The sequence below is a fragment of the Vipera berus genome, assembly GCF_964194415.1.
Source record: "Vipera berus genome assembly, chromosome: 15".
NCBI classification, from domain to species: domain Eukaryota; kingdom Metazoa; phylum Chordata; class Lepidosauria; order Squamata; family Viperidae; genus Vipera; species Vipera berus.
Genome location: NC_138218.1, coordinates 3,211,905 through 3,232,275, shown reverse-complemented (window position 1 = coordinate 3,232,275; position 20,371 = coordinate 3,211,905). Strand labels below are relative to the sequence as shown.

Genomic DNA, 20,371 nt, shown 5'->3' with positions numbered 1-20,371 from the left:
TATTTTGAATCATTTATTGAAGGAAATATTCTGTTGCTTTTTTGTTTGAACTGTACATAAATTTGGGTTGGTTTTTTCCAGCCTATTGACTGTAAAAAGGAAAAAGGGGTTGTCCCTGACACACAGACAGGGCCGGTTGTAGGCTGGAACAGAACAACCACACAGTACAAGTAGGATCATTATATTGCACGGGTTAAGGCTGTCGCAAGCCCTCTCTCCCTTTTGGCAATGAAGCAGAGCTTTCTGATAAAGCCAGGTGAGGCGTCTTCTTAGGTGCAGGCCTCTTTTGGGGCCAGGCCGTAAGGGGTCCCTTGGCAACCCTGAGTCCCACCTTCTCCTTTCCTCTTCATTTGTCTACAGTCTTCCGCGTGCGTGACCGGAGGCTGGCATCCAGGAGAAGAGTGAACATGGGCAGTCACTGCAAGGAATTGGGAGCTAAAGGGAGGGTCCCGAGCCCATGGGACGAGTGGGAATGAAGAGATCTGGGAGATCCTGGCTCCTCTTAATCAGCCCGATTGGCCAGAGCTCCTGTTTTGAGCCTGCATTGGGCCTGCTGACCTCAGAGTCGCTCCAGGACCAAGCGGCCGATTGCCTTTGCTTCCTTTCTGCAGGCGAGAGTGGGAGATTCGCCTGCAGGCCACGCTGGGCCCGCAGTACGTCATGTCTTACGCAGCTGCTCACGGCGTCCTTTACCTGTCCTTCTTCTTGCGGAGGGATCTCATCTGGTTTTGCTCAGGTATGCCTGGCCAGGGATAAATTTCGAGGGGCCTTTCAAGTCACTAAATGCCAGGGGATTATTGGTGAATCGCCAGACAGCGTGTTTTTTGTTTGGCGGGGAGAAAGCTGAACCAAAACGAGAGCTGTGTGCTCAGGAGATGGAACTGAACCCCATCATTGAATTGCCGCATTTTCACCCCTTCCGCCTTTTTTTGTTTCGTTTTGTTCTGTCCCTGTCCGATCTGTGCACTCTTGTGAGAGGCTGTGCCGCTTCTCTCTTCCCACAGAGGTAGAATGCGCCACGGTGACAACCCGCATCGTGTCTCAGTTCAAAACCAAGGGTGCGCTAGGAATTTGCTTCACTTTCTTTGGCACGTCCTTCCTTTTCATCACTTCCCACTTTACCTGTGAGTATCTCCTCAAGCTCCGCTTGCGCCTGCATTGGAGCCAAAGTAGGTTTTTTCCACTCCCCCCAAAGCTCTGTAAACTGGTGCGCCAGCCGAGCTGCCTGCTTTGTGCTCTGTTCCCAACTGAATGCAAGTAAGGTAGATATGTGGAGTTATTGCAGAAGGTGAGGAAGCTGTGTCTACAAAGAAATGGACAACACCGGACACTCCTCCCCCTCTGTTCCTTCGTCCCTAGACTTAAATCCAGTCGGAGAAGGGCAGGATATAAATGGGATTAAAATAAATCAATAAAATAAAAAATAATGTCAGGACCCTCCCCGATCCACGTCTTAGGGAAGAAGAACTCTTGGAGACAGGATAGTCCAAACAGGAATTTTTACTAAAACATGATTGACAAGTGGATAATCTAGACAGGATCTGGAAACTGTGTCGCAGACTGATACTTTTAAAGTGTCCCCGAGTAAAAACCCCTCCCCTCAGTCCATTTGGTCAGTCCCGGATCAATTAAGTTTCAGGTGTCAAAACCTTCCATGGGAAAAGGGATCTTCCATGCATTTACAACATTTGCTTCCTCCCCTTCAAATTCCAATCAGAGATACAAACCAGAATCTCTGCCTGCCCACCTTCTTTGTTCTTCTCAGTTCAAAGGTTTTCTTCCCTCATCTTTGTGATGGCCCCCAGGCAGGCTGAATAAACAACCTTGCATCTAATGGATAGGGATGGCCAATTAACATCTTCTCTTCCCCTCCTTGGGAATGGCAGAATCCAGTGAGGGGGTGAGATTTAGGTTTGCACAGAGAGGGAGTTAGGGATGGAATATAAACGGATTCTGACACATCCGCACCTGCCTTTTTGGAGCCTGCAATCATATAGCATTTCCTGACCTGTGACGATTCTCAGGAAATTCTCCAGTATGACATTTGGAGATTTCTACCCCACCAGGTTGAACCCATACAGGTTTCCCTTCTCAAATAAATGAACACAACTGCTCAGGTGATGCACCTATAAACTCTTTCTCCCTCTCTTCCAAAGATAGTGCATGTAGAATAAAAGACACACCCCGAGGGTTGATGTAGGAGACACGTTGTGCTTTTGTAACTGAACAAGAGACCCGGTTCGGTGTTGTGGTTAAGGTACCCTGGTTCTAGTCCTGTCTTGGCACAAAGCAGGCCGGTCATTTTCTCTCGTGTCTAGAAAAGAGGGGGGGGGGAACCTTGCCGAAGAACTGCAGGGACTTGTCCAGGTAGTCTTTTAAGAATCGGACATGATTGAACAGAAAAAATAATAAAATTCACATTGATGAGGCTGTTTCCATTGAGAGTTCAGATTTCACAGCAGTCCTGTTTCAGAGAAGGTGAGTGGGCAGAGGAAAGCTGCCAGCCTTGTTCACTCCCCAGCCTGAGGTCCACGATCTGCAACATTTGGCACCCTTAGAATTCCAGCTCCCCTCTCCTTCCCTTCCCCACTGTCTCCCAGCCAGGAGTTCTGGTCTTTCCCAGGAGGAAGTGGGGAAACGGGTCACTTGAAATCTCTGGATCTTGGCCCGACAGCTGGGCTAACCACTGACCCTCAACTGGACTCGGTGGCCCTCATTCCTCTCCCCGATCTTCAGAATTCTAGCCTTGCGTTGGAGATTGTTCTAAAAGAATCTTGCCTGATTTTTAGTGGGACACTGATCCCGATCCTTGCAGCAGGCCCTCCTCCTCCCATTTTGCAGAGCTTTGGCCCTTCTGAGGATTGAAGTCAGCACGGGGAGCGTTGTTCTCCTCTCCTTCAGAGAGAGACAGAGAAATCTCCCGAAGTCGTTTCCAGTGGAAAGTGCTGCTTTGAGTCTTTTTTTCCCCCCCACCGGAACCAGCCCTACGTGGCCTTCTTTTCTTTCAGCCGGAGATGGCAAAGTCAACGAGCGGGTTCTCGATTACAACAAAACCATCCAGGCTCTTTCGCTGCCCAGAAATATCCCGGATACCAACCCGTATCGATCCAGTCCCTGTGAGTAACTTGGCCCTGGGAAAGGCTTCCTTCCCTCTCTGTTCCTCGCATGCAGACGGACTTCTCTCTTTCAAATAAGCACCGCCATCGTGATGCAGCCAGAGGAAAGCTCTATTCTGGAAGGTCACCGATTTGGCCTCGGCCCCAAATGTCGGTCCCAGCGACAAAAATCAGACTTGGAGGGAACGGCAATTTTGAAATGTGTGGGCTTTAACCCCAGAATTCCCCAACCAGCAAGGCCGATGCTAAGAATTCTGGGAACTGAAATCCATGCATTTCAAAAGTTGCTGAGATTAGCACTAGATTACAGTTGCCGTGTGTCAAGAAATGGGATGAAGTCACCCAGAAATTCAGAATTGTAAGTGCAGCCATTTGTGTGGCGGCTGTTTGAAGTTAACAGCAGGACTGGAAAAAGCCGCTTGTGACCGTTGCAGCCTCCCCAGGGTCACGTGATCAAAATTCGGATGCGTGTCTTTATGAGGGTCGCAGCGTCCCGGGGATGTCACGCGGTCCCCCCTTTTGTGCCCTTCTGACCTGCAAAGCCAACGGGGGAGGCAGATTCACACGATAACCCTGCTGCTAACTTAACGGCTGCAGCGATTCGTGTAACCACCGTGGCAAAAACGGTTATAAAATGGGGTAACATCCACAAAAACCTGTCTGGTTTCACAAGGGAAATGTTGGGGTCAAAGGTGGTTCTAAGTCAAGGACTCTGTGTACGGGAATTCAGAGTTGAGACTCGAAACGGTTTGAGTTCCTCCGTTGGCAAGCTTTGAATGGAGTGACTTGCACCCTCGATCGAGCACACACACACACACCCGGCCCAACCCGGCTGTCCAGTAATTCTGCACAGGTGTTGGGGAAGACTTGGGCTAAATGTGTAGCCTCTTCTCCACTCTTCTTCCCCCCCCCATCCTTTGCTTGGCCTTGCAGCGGACGTCACCACCCGCTTTGACAACGTCTTCTGGTTCGGAGACTTCAACTTCCGCCTGAACGAGAACCGGGAGGTGGTCGAGCAGATCCTCAGCCCTGGCCAGGAGCTGGACGTCCCACGGCTGCTGCAGCACGACCAACTGCTGGAGGAAATGCAGAGGGGTGAGCACCCCCTTCCCTTCCCCTGGGTTTTGGCACGGACCGGCCCCACTCCCTTCCATCCCTGCAGTCTCAGCGCCTCAGCTCTTGCCTGCTCGGGGACCTTTGTGAGGGCCCTCTGAAGACACCCCCTCCCTCCCTCTCGAGAAGGCAACCTGTGCCCCATGCCCTCCGCAGCTCCTGCTTGGTTTCGGAGTGCAATTGAGAGAGTTGGTTTTGGCCTGTTAGTCCCTGATGACCTTCTCCAAACAGAATTATCCCAGCCACCTCAGCTGACCTGGGCAGAATCTCTTTTCCGTGAAGGGCCATGAGGTCCAGACCTGTTGGGGGTCAAGCCTGCTCCTTCTCTTTTGGGAAGGTGCTAAAGAAAGAGCTCTTCCAAGGAGCATTTTGTCAGCTGATCCTGGGGGTTTCTCAGGGGTTTCTCCTCCTGTCTTTAAGGGATTACTAAGGGACACGGTGGGTTAAGACGCTGAGCTTGTCGATCCAACCCAGCACCCCCGTGGCTCGCTCTCAGTCTGGCTGGGAGGCTTTTGACTTAGATCGGTGTGGCCAAAGCCTTTCTCATGCAACTGTGGCTTAAGAACAGTATCCTCAGTTTGCCACTCGCTGCAGCCCGGCACGTAATGGCAGAGTGGCTGTATGTCTTGGGGCGCCCTTAAGGCTGGGACTTTGGGGTTCAGTCCTTTGACTTGCCTGATCCGCTCTTTGCACAGGTTCTATATTTAAGGGGTTCCAAGAGGCCCCCATCTTTTTCCGTCCTTCCTACAAGTTTGATGTTGGACAGGACACCTATGACACAACCTCCAAGCAGAGGACGCCTTCTTACACGGTAAGGGTTTGGTGGGGGGGGGGAGGCAGCAAGAAAACAGGCATTCCCCCCCCCCCCCGGGAACCTCTCCAAGCAGAAAAGGGCACCCAAAAGCCAACCATTCTGTCCCCAATTCCCACAATTCCTACGACATACACAGCACCCTTTGGCCAAAAAGCTTGCCTGCACTGGCCTAGAGCAGGGGTGGGGAACCTTGGCTCTTTTATGACTCATGGACTTCAACGCCCAGAATTCCTCAGCCAGCATGGGGGAACTATGGCCCCCTCATGACTCGTGGACTTCAACTCCCAGAATTCCTGAGCCAGCATGGGGGAACTTTGGCCCCTTCATGACTCATGGACTTCAACTCCCAGAATTCCTGAGCCAGCATGGGGGAACTATGGCCCCCTCATGACTTGTGGACTTCAACTCCCAGAATTCCTCAGCCAGCATGGGGGAACTATGGCCCCCTCATGACTCGTGCACTTCAACTCCCAGAATTCCTCAGTCAGCATGGGGAAACTATGGCCCCTTCATGACTCGTGGACTTCAACTCCCAGAATTCCTTAGCCAGCATGGGGAACTATGGCGCCCTCATTACTCGTGGACTTCAACTCCTAGAATTCCTCAGCCAGAATGGGGGAACTATGACCCCCTCATGACTCGTGGACTTCAACTCCCATATTCCTCAGTCAGCATGGAAACCTCTCCATTTCTCCTCAGCATGGCTGGCTCAGGAATTCTGGGAGTTGAAGTCCACAAGTCATAAAAGAGCCAAGGTTGCCTACCCCTGTCCTATAGTAATAGTGGAGGATGAGACTGAGGGAGCTGGGTCCGTCTAGCCCAGGGGCAGGCAACCTTGGCTCTTTTATGATTCATAGACTTCAACTCCCAGAATTCCTGCGCCAGCATGGAGGAACTATGGCCCCCTCATTTATTTACTTATTTTATTTATTTAATTAGTTTTCTATACCGCCCTATTCCCGAAGGACTCAGGGGGGGTTACAGGCAATATTTAAAAGACAATATAAAATTAAGATAAAAAATAGAATGGAAAAGAATTAAATTAATTAATAGCCCAACGATAAAAAAATGTTAAAAACTTGAAACTAAAAAAACCCCTCAGGCCAGGCCAGATGGATCGAAAAGCCAGGTTTTCAGGTCCCGGCGAAACGAGCGCAGGTTGGGGGCAGTCCAGAGTTCATGACTCGTGGACTTCAACTCCCAGAATTCCTCAGCCAGCATGGGGAACTATGACCCCCTCATGACTCGTGGACTTCAACTCCCAGAATTCCTCAGCCAGCATGGAGGAACTATGGCCCCCTCATGACTCGTGGACTTCAACTCCCAGAATTCCTCAGCCAGCATGGGGGAACTATGGCCCCCTCATGACTCGTGGACTTCAACTCCCAGAATTCCTCAGCCAGCATGGGGGAACTTTGGCCCCCTCATGACTCGTGGACTTCAACTCCCAGAATTCCTCAGCCAGCATGGGGAACTATGGCCCCCTCATGACTCGTGGACTTCAACTCCCAGAATTCCTCAGCCAGCATCGGGGAACTTTGGCCCCCTCATGACTCGTGGACTTCGACTCCCAGAATTCCTCAGCCAGCATGGGGGAACTATGGCCCCCTCATGACTCGTGAACTTCAACTCCCAGAATTCCTCAGCCAGCATGGGGGAACTATGGCCCCCTCATGACTCGTGCACTTCAACTCCCAGAATTCCTCAGTCAGCATGGGGAAACTATGGCCCCTTCATGACTCGTGGACTTCAACTCCCAGAATTCCTTAGCCAGCATGGGGAACTATGGCGCCCTCATTACTCGTGGACTTCAACTCCTAGAATTCCTCAGCCAGAATGGGGGAACTATGACCCCCTCATGACTCGTGGACTTCAACTCCCATATTCCTCAGTCAGCATGGAAACCTCTCCATTTCTCCTCAGCATGGCTGGCTCAGGAATTCTGGGAGTTGAAGTCCACAAGTCATAAAAGAGCCAAGGTTGCCTACCCCTGTCCTATAGTAATAGTGGAGGATGAGACTGAGGGAGCTGGGTCCGTCTAGCCCAGGGGCAGGCAACCTTGGCTCTTTTATGATTCATAGACTTCAACTCCCAGAATTCCTGCGCCAGCATGGAGGAACTATGGCCCCCTCATTTATTTACTTATTTTATTTATTTAATTAGTTTTCTATACCGCCCTATTCCCGAAGGACTCAGGGGGGGTTACAGGCAATATTTAAAAGACAATATAAAATTAAGATAAAAAATAGAATGGAAAAGAATTAAATTAATTAATAGCCCAACGATAAAAAAATGTTAAAAACTTGAAACTAAAAAAACCCCTCAGGCCAGGCCAGATGGATCGAAAAGCCAGGTTTTCAGGTCCCGGCGAAACGAGCGCAGGTTGGGGGCAGTCCAGAGTTCATGACTCGTGGACTTCAACTCCCAGAATTTCTCAGCCAGCATGGGGAACTATGACCCCCTCATGACTCGTGGACTTCAACTCCCAGAATTCCTCAGCCAGCATGGAGGAACTATGGCCCCCTCATGACTCGTGGACTTCAACTCCCAGAATTCCTCAGCCAGCATGGGGGAACTATGGCCCCCTCATGACTCGTGGACTTCAACTCCCAGAATTCCTCAGCCAGCATGGGGGAACTTTGGCCCCCTCATGACTCGTGGACTTCAACTCCCAGAATTCCTCAGCCAGCATGGGGGAACTATGGCCCCCTCATGACTCGTGAACTTCAACTCCCAGAATTCCTCAGCCAGCATGGGGAACTATGGCCCCCTCATGACTCGTGGACTTCAACTCCCAGAATTCCTCAGCCAGCATCGGGGAACTTTGGCCCCCTCATGACTCGTGGACTTCGACTCCCAGAATTCCTCAGCCAGCATGGGGGAACTATGGCCCCCTCATGACTCGTGAACTTCAACTCCCAGAATTCCTCAGCCAGCATGGGGAACTATGGCCCCCTCATGACTCGTGGACTTCCAGAATTCCTTAGTCAGCATGGAAACCTCTCCATTTCTGCTCAGCATGGCTGGCTCAGGAATTCTGGGAGTGGAAGTCCAGGAGTCATAAAAGAGCCGAGGTTGCCTACCCCCGGCCTAGAGGCTTTGGATAAAGGCAATATAAATCTGCCTGGCAAGAACAAAGGTAAATGATACAAGGATGACTTAGCTGGGTTCCTTTTTCCGTAGGTAAGAGCTGGTTTTGTCCAGTGGTTAGAAGCACCGGGCAAGAAAGTGGGAAACTCTTGAGTTTATTCACTTAACGTTCTTGCCACCCATCTCCCCTACAGAGCGACTAGTTCCGCCTTCTGAAGCACACGGACCCATCCGTGAAGCCACTAGAGCCCTTCCCTTGTTTTGCCTCTTCAAGACTCCCCAGCGCTCCTTGAGCATTGTGTTCCTCTTTTGTGCGTGGTTCCCTCCCTGGAAGCTTCCTGGAAAGGCCCAGTTCCCTCTCTTTGCCCGCCTGAAGCTTGCATAATGCTCAGTTACCAGGGGCAGGAAAGAAACGTGACAACGGAAGCTCACCCAGCTTACAAACTATAAAAGGAAGATCTCGGAGCCCTTTCCCCAAACTCAAGTCCAGGGCGGCTCCAGGCCCAAGGCCTTGTGGGCAGTGGTGGGATTTAAATAATTTAACAAGGGGTTCTGTTCGTCATCACCGGCGCGACGCACCTTGCACATCTGTCATCGCATTGCTATCACTGGCGCGTCGCGCACTGCAGACATCATCCCCAGCGCCACGTGCATTGCACTGATGTCATCAGCGGCGCCACACGCCTCGCGGTGTCGCCACCAGCCCAACAGATTTATCATAACCGGTTCGCCGAACTCAAACCAAAAGCTAGGTATCGGTTCTGCGACAGTGGCCTGTCGCAGCTCCTGGAAGGTTGTATCTGGGCCAGAGATCTAAGGCCGGAGCAAAAGAGCCGCTCTGCTCATCTTTTTCTCTTTTCAGGACCGGGTCATCTATCGCAGCCGCCACCAGCATGAAATCCATGCCGTGAAGTACTCGGCCTGCTTTGGGATCAAAACGTCCGATCACCGCCCTGTCTACGGGTTGTTCCGTGTCAAAGTGAGGCCCGGGAGGGACAAGTGAGTAGGAATGCCATCCGGTGCCTTTGAAAAGGCTTCATTCCGAGGCCTCCCCACGTTCCTGCAGACACACTTGCATTGCAACACCTGGCTCCGAGTTGTGACTTTAAGAGACCCAAGCGATGAAGCCAGAGGGCAGGGCCGGAACCCAGAGCCGAGAAGGAATGAGGCTTTGGCTCTGCATCGGGATAAAACAGTGCCTGTCAGAACTAACCGTGAGAAGGTAGAGGGGCATCGGCCACCCCACGCCTGGACTGAACTGCCTTTAATCCTAACAGCTGAAACTGGGGTTCAGTGACCGACAGGGATATAAAACCCACCAGGCGGTTGGGTAGTTCTGCTAACCTCTACTTAAAAGAATACGCTGCTCCGTCTTTGTAACCGTTCTTAACTATTCAAAATCTCACGGAGTAGCCAAGATCTTATACGGTCTTGTGATCTTTTTTTTTTAAAGGCACGTTTTATTTTTGGCATCTGTGCACGGTGGTCCACATGGTGTGAAAAGGTTACTGACCCAACCAAGGGGGTGGGGGAATCTAATTTAATTACTGCTAGTGTTTCCTGGCCGTGGAAAGATGAAATGAGGGAAAACCAGGATGCCCAGTTCTTGGAACGGGTCCCACAGGGTGTAAAACAATATAGCGCACATATATATGTATGTAAGTTTTGACAAGCCGGTTTGTGCTTTGTCCCATTCACCTACAGCATCCCGCTGGCTGCAGGCCTATTTGACCGAGAACTTTATTTGACTGGCATAAAGAGACGGATCAGAAGGCAACTTCAGAAAAAACAAGCTCTCAAAAACCAGAAATCCAGCGCTATCTGTTCTGTTTCCTGACCAAAGGCATCCAAGACTTCCGGGCCAAGCGAAAGGAAGCGCGGACGAGGCCTCCTTCAGCTCGTTCGGCGTAAACCAGGCTGGAAGGGCGTCAGCAAGACCCACAAAAGCGAAGAAGGCTGGAAATGGCTGGGGGGGGGCTCACGGATCGGATCCAGATTTTATCAAGCGCGTAGCCTCTTCCTGCTCAAGAAGCTGCTGTTCCCGTGTCCTGTTCCTCGAGGAGGATCCTGGAATAAACCCTGCAGGGTGTTGGCATTGTCAGCGTTACACCAGCCACAAACATTGCTCGGGTTGGGAAGCTATTTCTGAGGACCATCTCGGGAACACATTCTAAGCCTTTAGCTAGGAAGTGAATTGCGCACCCAACCTAGTTTGGGCCCCCCCAAAGTCAACATTTTTCCTAAGAATTCTAGAAAGGTCCCTGGAATGCCGGAGGGGCGAGGGAAGACTCAGAAAGTCCCAGCCTGAGGAGGTCACAGGGTGCGTTTCTTACCTTCAGTGAAGACAAGCCGCCACCTGCCATTAACTAAGAGAAAGTGGAAACCGATTCCACTCAATACAGGGCCTCGAGTGGCGGCAAAAACCAGTATTTTCGATAGCAAGGGCCAATTTTAGCCGCTACCGGTGGGTGGCAAGTAGCTAAGCTTTCCCCTCCTCAGGTTTAGTCATCATTTTCCTGGATTGCGCTTGGGTTCAGAATTCCTTGAAATAAAAGGATGATACAGAACTTAAGAAATGCGTTTCTAGTGCAGCCATGGCAAACCTTTTAAGAGACCGAGTGCCCAAACCACAACCCAAAACCCACTTATCGCAAAGTGCCAGGGCCACATAAGCATTGTGGTGCCCTTAGCAGGAGCATGGCCCAAAAAGGGCGTGGCTGCGGTTGTCATGACAGACTGGGTGGGCGTGGCTGGGGTGGGCACTGCCACCTCAATGTTGCTCATGGGCAGGGTTGGGGGAGATCCAGGGGGTCTCTGGTGGGATGGTGGGCAGGCCTAGCATAGATGGGGGGAGGCACGCAATCCTAGCCGGGACTGGGGAGCCATGGCGCCAATGGGGATCCAGCCTTCCATGGTCAGGGTGGCCTTGCTGGGTGTGGGCGTGCTTACCACCTCTACTAGGGCTTGCTAGCCAGCCTCTTCTTTGGGTTGGGTGGGGCTGCCGCTACGGGCGGCAGCCCAATGGACCTGCACAAGCTGCTGGCAGCAGTGGCGCGCGTGCCCACAGAGAGGGCTCTGAGTGCCACCTCTGGCATGTGTGCTGTAGGTTCGCCACCACTGTTGTAGTGCATCAACCGATCTACTCTGTATTCCCTACCTAGAGCTTAGCTTAAAACCTCATCAAAGGAATTCCAGTATTTTCAATGGGCAATACCACTTTTCTCTTTCCCTCTGTGCGGGAATTAAGCATTAATTACAAGATTCAGAATGTGCATGTATAACGTGTACAGCTGCTTGCAAGCGCTGGATTGTGGCAGGAGGGCTGTGCCCCAGAGCATCCCTCCAGCCTGCAATGTGGCAACTCCATGAAAGATATCTGGGGTGGATTCCTTGCCAAGCAAACCCCAGCAGAGCAAATTCATGGCGAATTCCAGCTATAGTAAATGGGCCCAAGATTCCCTTGGGACCAGAGGGGGCCGACTGACGGCAGCCATGAATCGGCCATCCTGCTGCAGAGGACAAGGAGGCTGGCAAAGAATCACTCGAGGAAAGAGGAAGATAACTGGCTATTTATTCAGCTGATACTTCAGGCTATTTTCAAGCAGTCCTCTCCTCCCTCTGCAATTAGACCAGGATCCTTTCCTCTCAACAGAAATTCCTTGACGCATTGGAAAAAGGAGGATTTTGTCAGCCAGCAGAGCATGAGAGAACAGGTTCTCACCAGGTGTGTGTGTGTGGGGGGGAAGAAAACATGAAGTGCACAAGAAGTGGACCAATCAGTGCCTCATAAGCGGTTTTTAGAGCAAGGGTTGCCAACCTTTCTGGGTTGGCCTGGTGGGAAAGGGAGGGGCAGGCACCTTTATGCGCGCACGCGCACACAAATGTAGCTCCACGCGCATGCACGCTCCACAAATGGGGCTGCTAGCACTGGTGCGAGGCTCGCATCGTGCCAGCAACTCAGAGCTTGGCTAGCGCCGGCGCAAGCACAGGAAACAAGCACACACGCACATGCACTGGCCAGCCACTCACGCAGCCCAGTGGCCAAGAGGCCAGGCCATAGCCTGGTAGTGGGCCGTGGCCCATAGGTTGGGGACCTCTGTTCTAGAGCATTACAGGCAGTTCGTCCTAAGATGGTTCAAATTAATGAGGGCCTCCCTAAACAGTTATCGCCTAAGTTTGAATGAATGACCTCCAGCCACATCACCGCCATTTGAGCATTTGGCAACCTGCTCCCATTTAAAACCAGTTGCAGTATCCCAGTCATGGCTGATTTGTGACTCTTTTGCCAGTTTCTGGCAAAAATAGCATTGGTTTAAGCTGGGTTCACACTTGGGACTGTGGTGACTTACTACTGCTATAAAGGTGGTTGTAAAGTCAGGTCCAGTCACAAGATGTCTCAATTTATGACAACTTACGACAGATTCTGGTTCCAATTGTGGTCCTAAGTCAAAGACTCCCTATGACAGGGGTGTCAAACTGCCGGCCAGACACGTCATCCGGAAGCTGCGCCCACCCCATTGCCAGCAATGGCAAAACTGTCCCAATACATTGTGTGACATCATGTAACGTCGCTTGTTTGACATGTCTATGAGAAAAGTTCTCATCTTGGGTCAAGAGTAACAAAAAAAGGCACCTGAAAAATGTTATTGCAACTAAAAACCCGATGTAGATTGTGAATAAATCTCCCAATCTTAAGATTCAGTTTTGTTGCTACCAATTGAAAATACCATTGATTTACCACTCGTAGTTTAAACTTAAATTTTGGAAACAAAGGTCAACATACCACAGTGTAGCACCCTCATTAACTCTTTTTATCTGTATTCTTCGCCATGGAGCAGGCTCAGACTTATTGTCCCTTAATTCAAGACAAATCAATGAGGACAGGAATTTGAAATACCAAAATAGTAATCGCATTCGTAGGAGCAGCTCTCTTCAACCGTCCGGCCTCCTCGTTTAGTTTGAGTCTCACAAAATAAGTTATTTTAAAGCTGAACAGAATTTGAACAGACGTGGAAACTGCTCTGGCAACCCCCTTCCTCTGATGCCCGCTGTGCGTGCCAAGCTGCCCTCCTGGCAGAGAAGGAAGCACATGGCAAGCAATGGGTCGTCTCGGCCAAACCCCTCGGTGGGGCAGCCGCAACCTTAACGGAACAGCCGGTACACCCTGGGAAGACGCCCGTCCTTGCTGGCAAGGGCGGCCTGGAGGTGCTCGTAGCTGGGCAGCTCCCGCAGGTCCCCCAGGGCAGCCACCGCCGGCTTCTTCCGCAGCATCTTCGTCGCCACCCGCCTGATGTCACTGGCGCTCACTCTGTCTGCGCAGGAGGGAAAGAGAGGCAACCACAGCATCAGTTTGTGCGGCTCCCACACAAGGCTGCTGCTCCACCACAACATGGGCCACCGCCCCACCTGGCCCACGTTCCCTCAGAATCCGCAGAGAACGGGCCCAGAGACCCAAGAGGAGCAGAGGGAGAGAGCGCCCAAGGGGGAGGCCTCCGGCTAGGGAGGGCAGTAAAATGCCACAAGGGCCCTCGGGCTGCAGAGCAAGGGAGGGGCTCGCTTCGCCAGCAGACTCAGAAATCAAGGACCCCTCCCAGAATTTTCTCCCCAAGTGGGGAGGCTCCGTCGAGCTGCAGCTCAGGAAGCTGAGGCTTTCGCTTACCGATCAGGACACAGAGCTCCTCCGGCAGCTTCCTCCCACCCGTGGCCAAGACCTGCCTCCCGACATCCTCAAAAATGACTGGCCGAGACTCCAGGTTCATCATCAGCATGGAGCGCAACTGGGTCTTGGCCCGCTCCAGTTCCACCTACAGGGAGGGGAGGCAGCAGAGCCACTCCAGCCTCTGAAAGAGGGCTCTGCTCCGAGCCCAAGGCCCCGACGTAAACCCTCCTCCCCAACTTCTTACCTCGCCCAGCGTTCCAGCCATTAACACAAATTCCCGCGTAATGATTTCCACCATTTCACGGACCTGCAATCGAGGAGACGCGGAGGAGCCGAGCGTGACAACCGATTCCATCCAAGGCCTCTCCCTTCCTCAAGGGTGGAGAGCTTCGGAGGAGACTTCTGGGGTGAGGGCAGGCAAGGCGGCCTTCTGCTCGCCAGGCCAGGCAAGGGGGCACTGGGGACTGCTGCTCCCTCGCCTGCTGGCCTGGTAGAGGTAGCCCAACCTCCTGGCAGGTGAGGAATCCATTCCGAGGACCAGCTCACCTGTCTGGGATCTGCGCTGGCGTGAATGCACAGGAGGCCGGTGTCCTCGTAGCTGTGGTGGTAGGAGGTGGCGTTGTACATCCAGTGGTGCCTGGGAGAGAGCGGCAGAGAAGGGGACGGGTGAACATCAGCGGCCTTGTAGGGTTCTCCAAGAGCAGTGGTAGGCAACCTTGGCACTTTTATGACTCGTGGACTTCAACTCCCAGAATTCCTGAGCCTGCCACGCCAAGGGGAAAGGGAGAGGTTTCCAAGCTGAGCCATGCTGGCTCAGGAATTCTGGGAGTTGAAGTCCATGAGTCATGAGGAGGCCATAGTTCCCTCATGCTGGCTCAGGAATTCTGGGAGTTGAAGTCCACAAGTCAAAAAAGAGCCAAGGTTGCCTACTCCTGCCCAACTGCCTCTTGCAACTGTAGGCCCTGCTCAAGAGCCGGACCACATGTCCCATCAGCCCCAGCCACCGGTTGGCCCAGGGAAGGCGACTATGACGCAGAAAGAGAAGTATCGGCCGGTCGGATTTCCTGAAGAATTCTGCTAAACTCGCAGATAACATTCCCGGGAGAAGCAAAAGCTGACTGGGGACAACCCAGATCAGGACTGCGCAGCAATTCAGCGTGTTGTGCAAACCCGTCTGCTTCTCTCAGGCTACAATCAATTTTGTGCTTGCAGCAGGAGCTCTATCACTGCTGGATTAGCAAAACTGAAACAATAACACCCCACAATTAAAGCTAATTAGGATTTAGCACCATGTATAAACCGGCTACTTTTCTGGCCCTTCAGACAGTCCCCCCTCCAACTTCCCAATGGAAGGTCAGCACCCTCCCCACCCCCAGGCTCTGGCCCAGCTTGGCTCCGCTCCTGGCTCTTAGCAGCGAAGCCTTCCGGCTCCTTCAGGGAAGGCAGAGAGACGTACCGGTTGAGGACGTTGAGATACAGCCGCGTGAACATGCCTTTGCCGGGGCCTCCAGCCGAGAAAGACCCCCCGCCCCCCATCATCATGTTCAGGACAGCGAAGGGGATGAAGTCTTCCTCCTGGGGCAGAGAAGCCAAACCGGAAGGTCACTCGGACGTCCAAGCAAAAGGGCCGCCCCAGCTAGAAGTGGACACTTACCAGGAAGGAGCAGCTTTCCAGTCCAATCATGACGTGGGCCAACTCTGGGATGGGGGTCGGCCCTAAACTCACGTCGGACATGTCCTTCTCGAGCTGCAGAGAGAGGGAGAGAGGCCCCATGGGAATTTGTGCGCCTAGCGATTGGCCCTAGAGCAGGGCTTTTCAACTTTTCACCCATTGTGCCACTTTTAGGATATGCCAACATCCGAGTACCACCAGTCGCCTAGCAAGGGGTCAAAACCTTGATGACCCCCCTCAAAAAAGAAAAAAGTGATGAAGTACAGGTAGTCCTCGACTTACAATAGTTCATTTAGTGACTGTTTGAAGTTACAATGGCACTGGAGCCTGGCGCTGAGCCTGGCGTTTCCGCTGAGCCCCGACAGCCCTGCAGCTCCAGCCATCTCTAGCTTAGGTTTGTGCGGTGCGGCCACCGGTTCCGCTCGTTCCCCTCCCCCACTACCACTTCTCTAGGATGGTCGCGTACCACCTGCCAGGTGCCAATGTACCACAGGTGGTACCCGCACCACTGGTTGAAAAGCCCTGATCTAGAGTGTTCTTTTTACCTTCAGCTTTTGAAAGTGTGCCTTTTACTGCTTTTAATGCTTGCTTATTTTTATAGTTGTGAGCGGCTCTTTATGTTCCATTTTGAATCTTCGACTTATGACTGTAATGGAGCCTGACTCAAAACTACGGCGCTGGCTTTCCCCAGATGTCCGGGAAGGGAACAGCTGCCTGCCGAAAGAGGTCTGAGCTTCCTCCCACCAGCCGAGCACGGTGTTCCCTCCTCTTTCCAGCCTTTAGAAGCACTGCAAATCCAATCTTTCTGGAGCTTCCCCCTCTTTCAAAAGACCTTGATGATGTTCAGATATTTTGGATCAACATCCATAATTCCCAGCCTTCATGGTCAAAGGAAATACAGTAACTGGCTACATTCTATGCGTACTGCACATCCTTCCGATCTTTTTTTTCCACTTTAACTTTCTTCTAGCTGCTCTGAGAACCAGTTTAAGGCAAACCCTCCATTTTACATCATAATAAATCACTTTATGTAACCGAGAGATGCAAAGAACATTTTGCTTCCCAACCTGCCAATATTTTTTTTGTAATCCCATTTATATCCCGCCCTTCTCCGAAGACTCAGGGCAGCTTACAATCTAAAGCACAAATCAATGTGCTTAGCAATAGACTCCTGGCTGCCTCCCCTTCCTCACCTTGAGGATCCCGCCAGTGTATTGGGCAACTGACTTGTCCACCTCCTCGGCTTTCCCACTTCCCCACGCCGGAACGGTTCCCAGGAAGTACTTCCGAGCACAGTCCACAAGCTGCTGGTGTTCAATTCCCACTCCAGCCAACACCATCCGGTCGGGTGTGTAGTAATTCCTCAAGTACGAGTGGAGGACCGTCCTGTCGATTTTCTCAATGTTCTCTGCCGGACAGAACCTGTTCAATCCCACGGTGTTTTCCCTGTAAGCTGCCTGTGGGAAGGGCAAACGCAAATGATTTTCAGAAAAGAAGGCAATGACCAAACAGATATTTGACCAGACTTTCTTGCTTTAGGATTGCTGTTGGCCACCGGCACCCAGAAGAGCCCTTGCTGCTCAACTTTGCGGATAAAAAATAGAAGCTCCAGTGAGCACAAGGGAGAGAAAGCTCCGTATCTAAGAAAATAACAGCCTCTCCTAAAGAGTGCAATGGATTAAACAGTTGATGGTATGCCTTCACTGTCTGATAAACCTGGATTTGAACCCAGGTCTCCCTGATCCACGGCCTGAGCTACTTGAGAACATCTTTGAAGGAACCTTCCTCGGCCCCCAACATCATGGCCTGCAAGCGATTCCGTGTGTGAAGCGTTGTGGGCCCAGTAAGCTGACAAGGGGCTTTGAGCAGAGATGGGTGCAGATGCAGCAGGCGAGGTTCCCCCACAAAGGCGGAGCATTGGATCTTGGGCTGCACGATCCAAGAATAGTGCAGATTACAGGGGAAATCAACAGTGCCCCCCCCAAAGCATAACATCACACTACTCTGTTGTCCAGAAGGAAAGACAGTTTGGGGGTGGGTGGGGGCACCCAAACTCACACAAAGCCCCGTTTTGACTTTGCGTTCTGCAGTGCTGCACACCACTGGATTATTCTTTCACTTCCCAAACTGCAGGCAGGAACACAACGCATTAGCAAAACATGTTTTGCCTTATTGTGCTCCGGCACACATAATGGGCACAATGATGCTTATCATTAACAAAGGCAAGCTTGTTTCTTCTGAAAACCATTCAGCTCCTGTATCCACCACCGGAAGGGAATTCCCAGTGAGACTGAGGAAGCCCCCACGGCCCCCCCAAACTCCTCAGGGGCTGCCCTGCCTGGCACGCTGATCACAGGGTCCTTCGCCCACTTGCCCCACCCCCAAGCTCAATCCGGATTAGAAGGCCACCGAACAGCTCAGGGGCTTTGTAGGGCAGAACGCCAGAGGGCCTTACTGCATGGATCATCTCAGTCAGCAACGGCTCTGGATCGGGCCTCATGTTCAGGTCCTGCAGCTCAAAGCGGACCGCCATACGAGTCATCTCGATTTCCTCATCTGCCAAGAGAAGCCAAGGAGGAACCCCTTTGGATCCAGGCCACAGGACCCAACCTCCTCCCAAGGGACAATGGCCCAACCCCCCTGGAGGGGGAGGAAAATTCCTACCCACCTCCCAAATGGCCACCAAATCCCACAGAATCAACCTGTGTTCCTTCCCAGCAGATAAATTGGATTGGGCACACCCACCTACAGCCCCCCCACTCCTGCCACCTTGGTCTCTCCCACTCCTGTCTTTCCAAATGATGCCACTGCACCACATTTTCCTCTGGCAGAAATCACAAACATCTTTATGGCAACGCAATTTGCGTTCAGGCGGGACAGCGAAATCCTGCCTGGCTCTCTTCTCTTGAAGCACAGAAGACACCGTGACAATCTCACCTGGCAATCTACTTTTTTAACTATACTTTTTAAAAAGTATAGTTAAAAGCAGCACAACTCCCAGTTCAGGTCTAAGGCTGGCAGCTGAGACCAGCCCATCCACTCAAAACACATCCCCACCCAATCAGAACACAGCTAAGGCCCCACCCAATCAGAGCACACCTCCAACCCATCAGAACACAGCCAAGCCTCCACCCACAGAACACACCCCCTCTGGCAGTTTAAAAAAGAAGAAAAAACAGCCACTATCACACACTTCTCCCAGAAGAAGGAAGCTGAAGTCACCAGCCTCAGGATGACGGATGAGATTTCGTCGAAACGTTGCCCTGATACCTCCAAAAACCCAAATGACACTACACACACACACACACACACACACACACACACACATATATATATACATATATATAAATTTATTATATATAAATAAAAAACTAGATTGCCAGGTGAGATTGTCACGGCACCTTCTGTACACACACACATATATATATATATGTACTAGAAGATTACCTGACAGTCTGGGCTGAAGAACCACATCAGCTAAGAGACTGACCATGGGGTCCAGGCCCCTGCTATCTGCAGAAACAGCGTACATTGTGGTATCCCTGAAAGAAGAGCAAATTGGTTTTATGTTCTACTGGGGTGGCATGGTCGCCTCCACCCAGGGTGTGAAAAATGGCATCACTCAAAGCAAACTCGAATGACAGAATCTCCCCTTAGCCTCCCTGTGAAGGACAGATCACATGCTAAAACGGGAGCCGGGAAAAGTCCCAAAGATGCTTTTTCAGTAACTACGACGTGGATAATTTGAGAATCTCCACATAGACAGAGTTAGGAAAAAGGACGCCATACGCCAAACAGGTTCCAGTCAAAAGCCACACATAGCTCGGCTCGGCTCGGATTTGTCGAAGGATGCCCGACAGGAAACAGACCTTGACACCTGGCAATCACAGATGCCTCCGTGCTTCTCCAACGTGAGAAGGATCTCATCCTTGCTGCTAAACCGGGCCGTAGACTAAACGGAGAAGGGAGGGAGAAAGCAGGAACCGGGTCAAGGAGGCAAAAATAAAAGGCAACTCAGCCCTAGTACAGGGCTAGGCAGCCTTGGCTCTTTTCTGAGCCGGCTCAGCAATTCTGGGCGTGGAAGCCACGAAAGAGCCAAGGCGGCCTACCCCTGCCCTCACGCATCCGAGGCTGGCTGGCAGCTTTTGGAGCAGAACTCGGGCCAAGAGCCCAGCAGGCAGGGGCAGGGGCGGGGGACAGGTGGCCTGCCTGGGGGCCTCGCTGACCGTCCGGCAGGCTGGCCATAAGCCCGACCCTTTCGCCTCCCCACCCCCCTCCGGGAAAGGCACTCACGGAAAAGGCCAGCTTCTCCAGGAAGTGGGCAACGCCGCCGGTGTACTTGGCTTCGTGCCTCGAGCCGGAGTTGATCAGCACTGGGCAGACGGGCGGGGGAGACGGTCAGCTCTCGGCCTCGCTTCGGCCCCGCCGCCCCCCGCCGCCGCCCCCCGCGCCCCTTACCGCCCAGGGTGCAGAAGGGCCCGAACCTCCGCTGGGAGGCCACGCGCAGCCCGCCCTCCAGGGCGCTGACCTCCGTCTCGAAGCCCTCCGGCCCGTCCAGGCCGGCGAAGGCGGGCTTGGGCAGCCCCGGCAGAGGGGCCGTCAGCGGCGTGCCCGGGTAGCCGCCCCCGCTGCTGAACCGCCGCGAGCCGGCCAGCCTGCAACGGGAGGAGGGGGAGGCTGAGGCGAGGGAGGGCGAAAGGAAGCCCCGGGGGCAGGGAGGCCGTTCCCCACAGGAGTCCCCTCGGCCGGGGGACGCGAAAATCGAGGCCGAGGCCTCGACTCACCTCCGCGCCGGGCCCAAAAGGCCCCTCCGCACCGCGCTGGCCGCCATCTCGCTCGCCGAGGAGGAGGAGGAGGAGGACGCCGATTGGTCGCTGGGGTGACGGCGCCGGCGATTGGCGGGAAGG

General features: G+C 52.6%; 2 protein-coding genes across 3 annotated transcripts in view; one reads left to right on the top strand and one right to left on the bottom strand.

The window, feature by feature from the left end:
* The window catches only part of INPP5E (inositol polyphosphate-5-phosphatase E), a 21,031-nt gene extending 10,803 nt beyond the window's left edge, over positions 1–10,228 (top strand). Inside the window, exons 5-11 of the mRNA XM_081339872.1 lie at positions 612–736; positions 1,005–1,124; positions 3,009–3,116; positions 4,050–4,211; positions 4,925–5,040; positions 8,996–9,132; positions 9,838–10,228. Of these exons, the coding sequence (XP_081195998.1) occupies positions 612–736; positions 1,005–1,124; positions 3,009–3,116; positions 4,050–4,211; positions 4,925–5,040; positions 8,996–9,132; positions 9,838–9,970 (901 nt within the window). The 3' untranslated portion in view covers positions 9,971–10,228. The remainder of the gene's footprint in view (positions 1–611; positions 737–1,004; positions 1,125–3,008; positions 3,117–4,049; positions 4,212–4,924; positions 5,041–8,995; positions 9,133–9,837) is intronic.
* On the bottom strand, positions 9,978–20,371 carry LOC308674968 (mitochondrial-processing peptidase subunit alpha-like). Of its 2 annotated transcripts, none has more exons than XM_081339874.1 (14): positions 20,249–20,371; positions 19,923–20,119; positions 19,758–19,837; positions 19,334–19,416; positions 18,912–19,006; positions 17,920–18,020; positions 16,658–16,921; positions 15,447–15,539; positions 15,249–15,367; positions 14,339–14,429; positions 14,037–14,099; positions 13,793–13,937; positions 10,467–13,445; positions 9,978–10,212 (listed from the first exon to the last, which is right to left on the bottom strand). In XM_081339874.1, the coding sequence occupies exons 1-13, from the start codon at positions 20,293–20,295 to the stop codon at positions 13,276–13,278; spliced, it is 1,548 nt and encodes a 515-aa protein (XP_081196000.1). In that variant the 5' UTR covers positions 20,296–20,371; the 3' UTR covers positions 9,978–10,212; positions 10,467–13,275. The 2 variants fall into 2 exon arrangements, with proteins under 2 accessions (XP_081196000.1, XP_081195999.1); XM_081339873.1 differs by having other exon boundaries at positions 9,978–10,675; positions 12,917–13,445.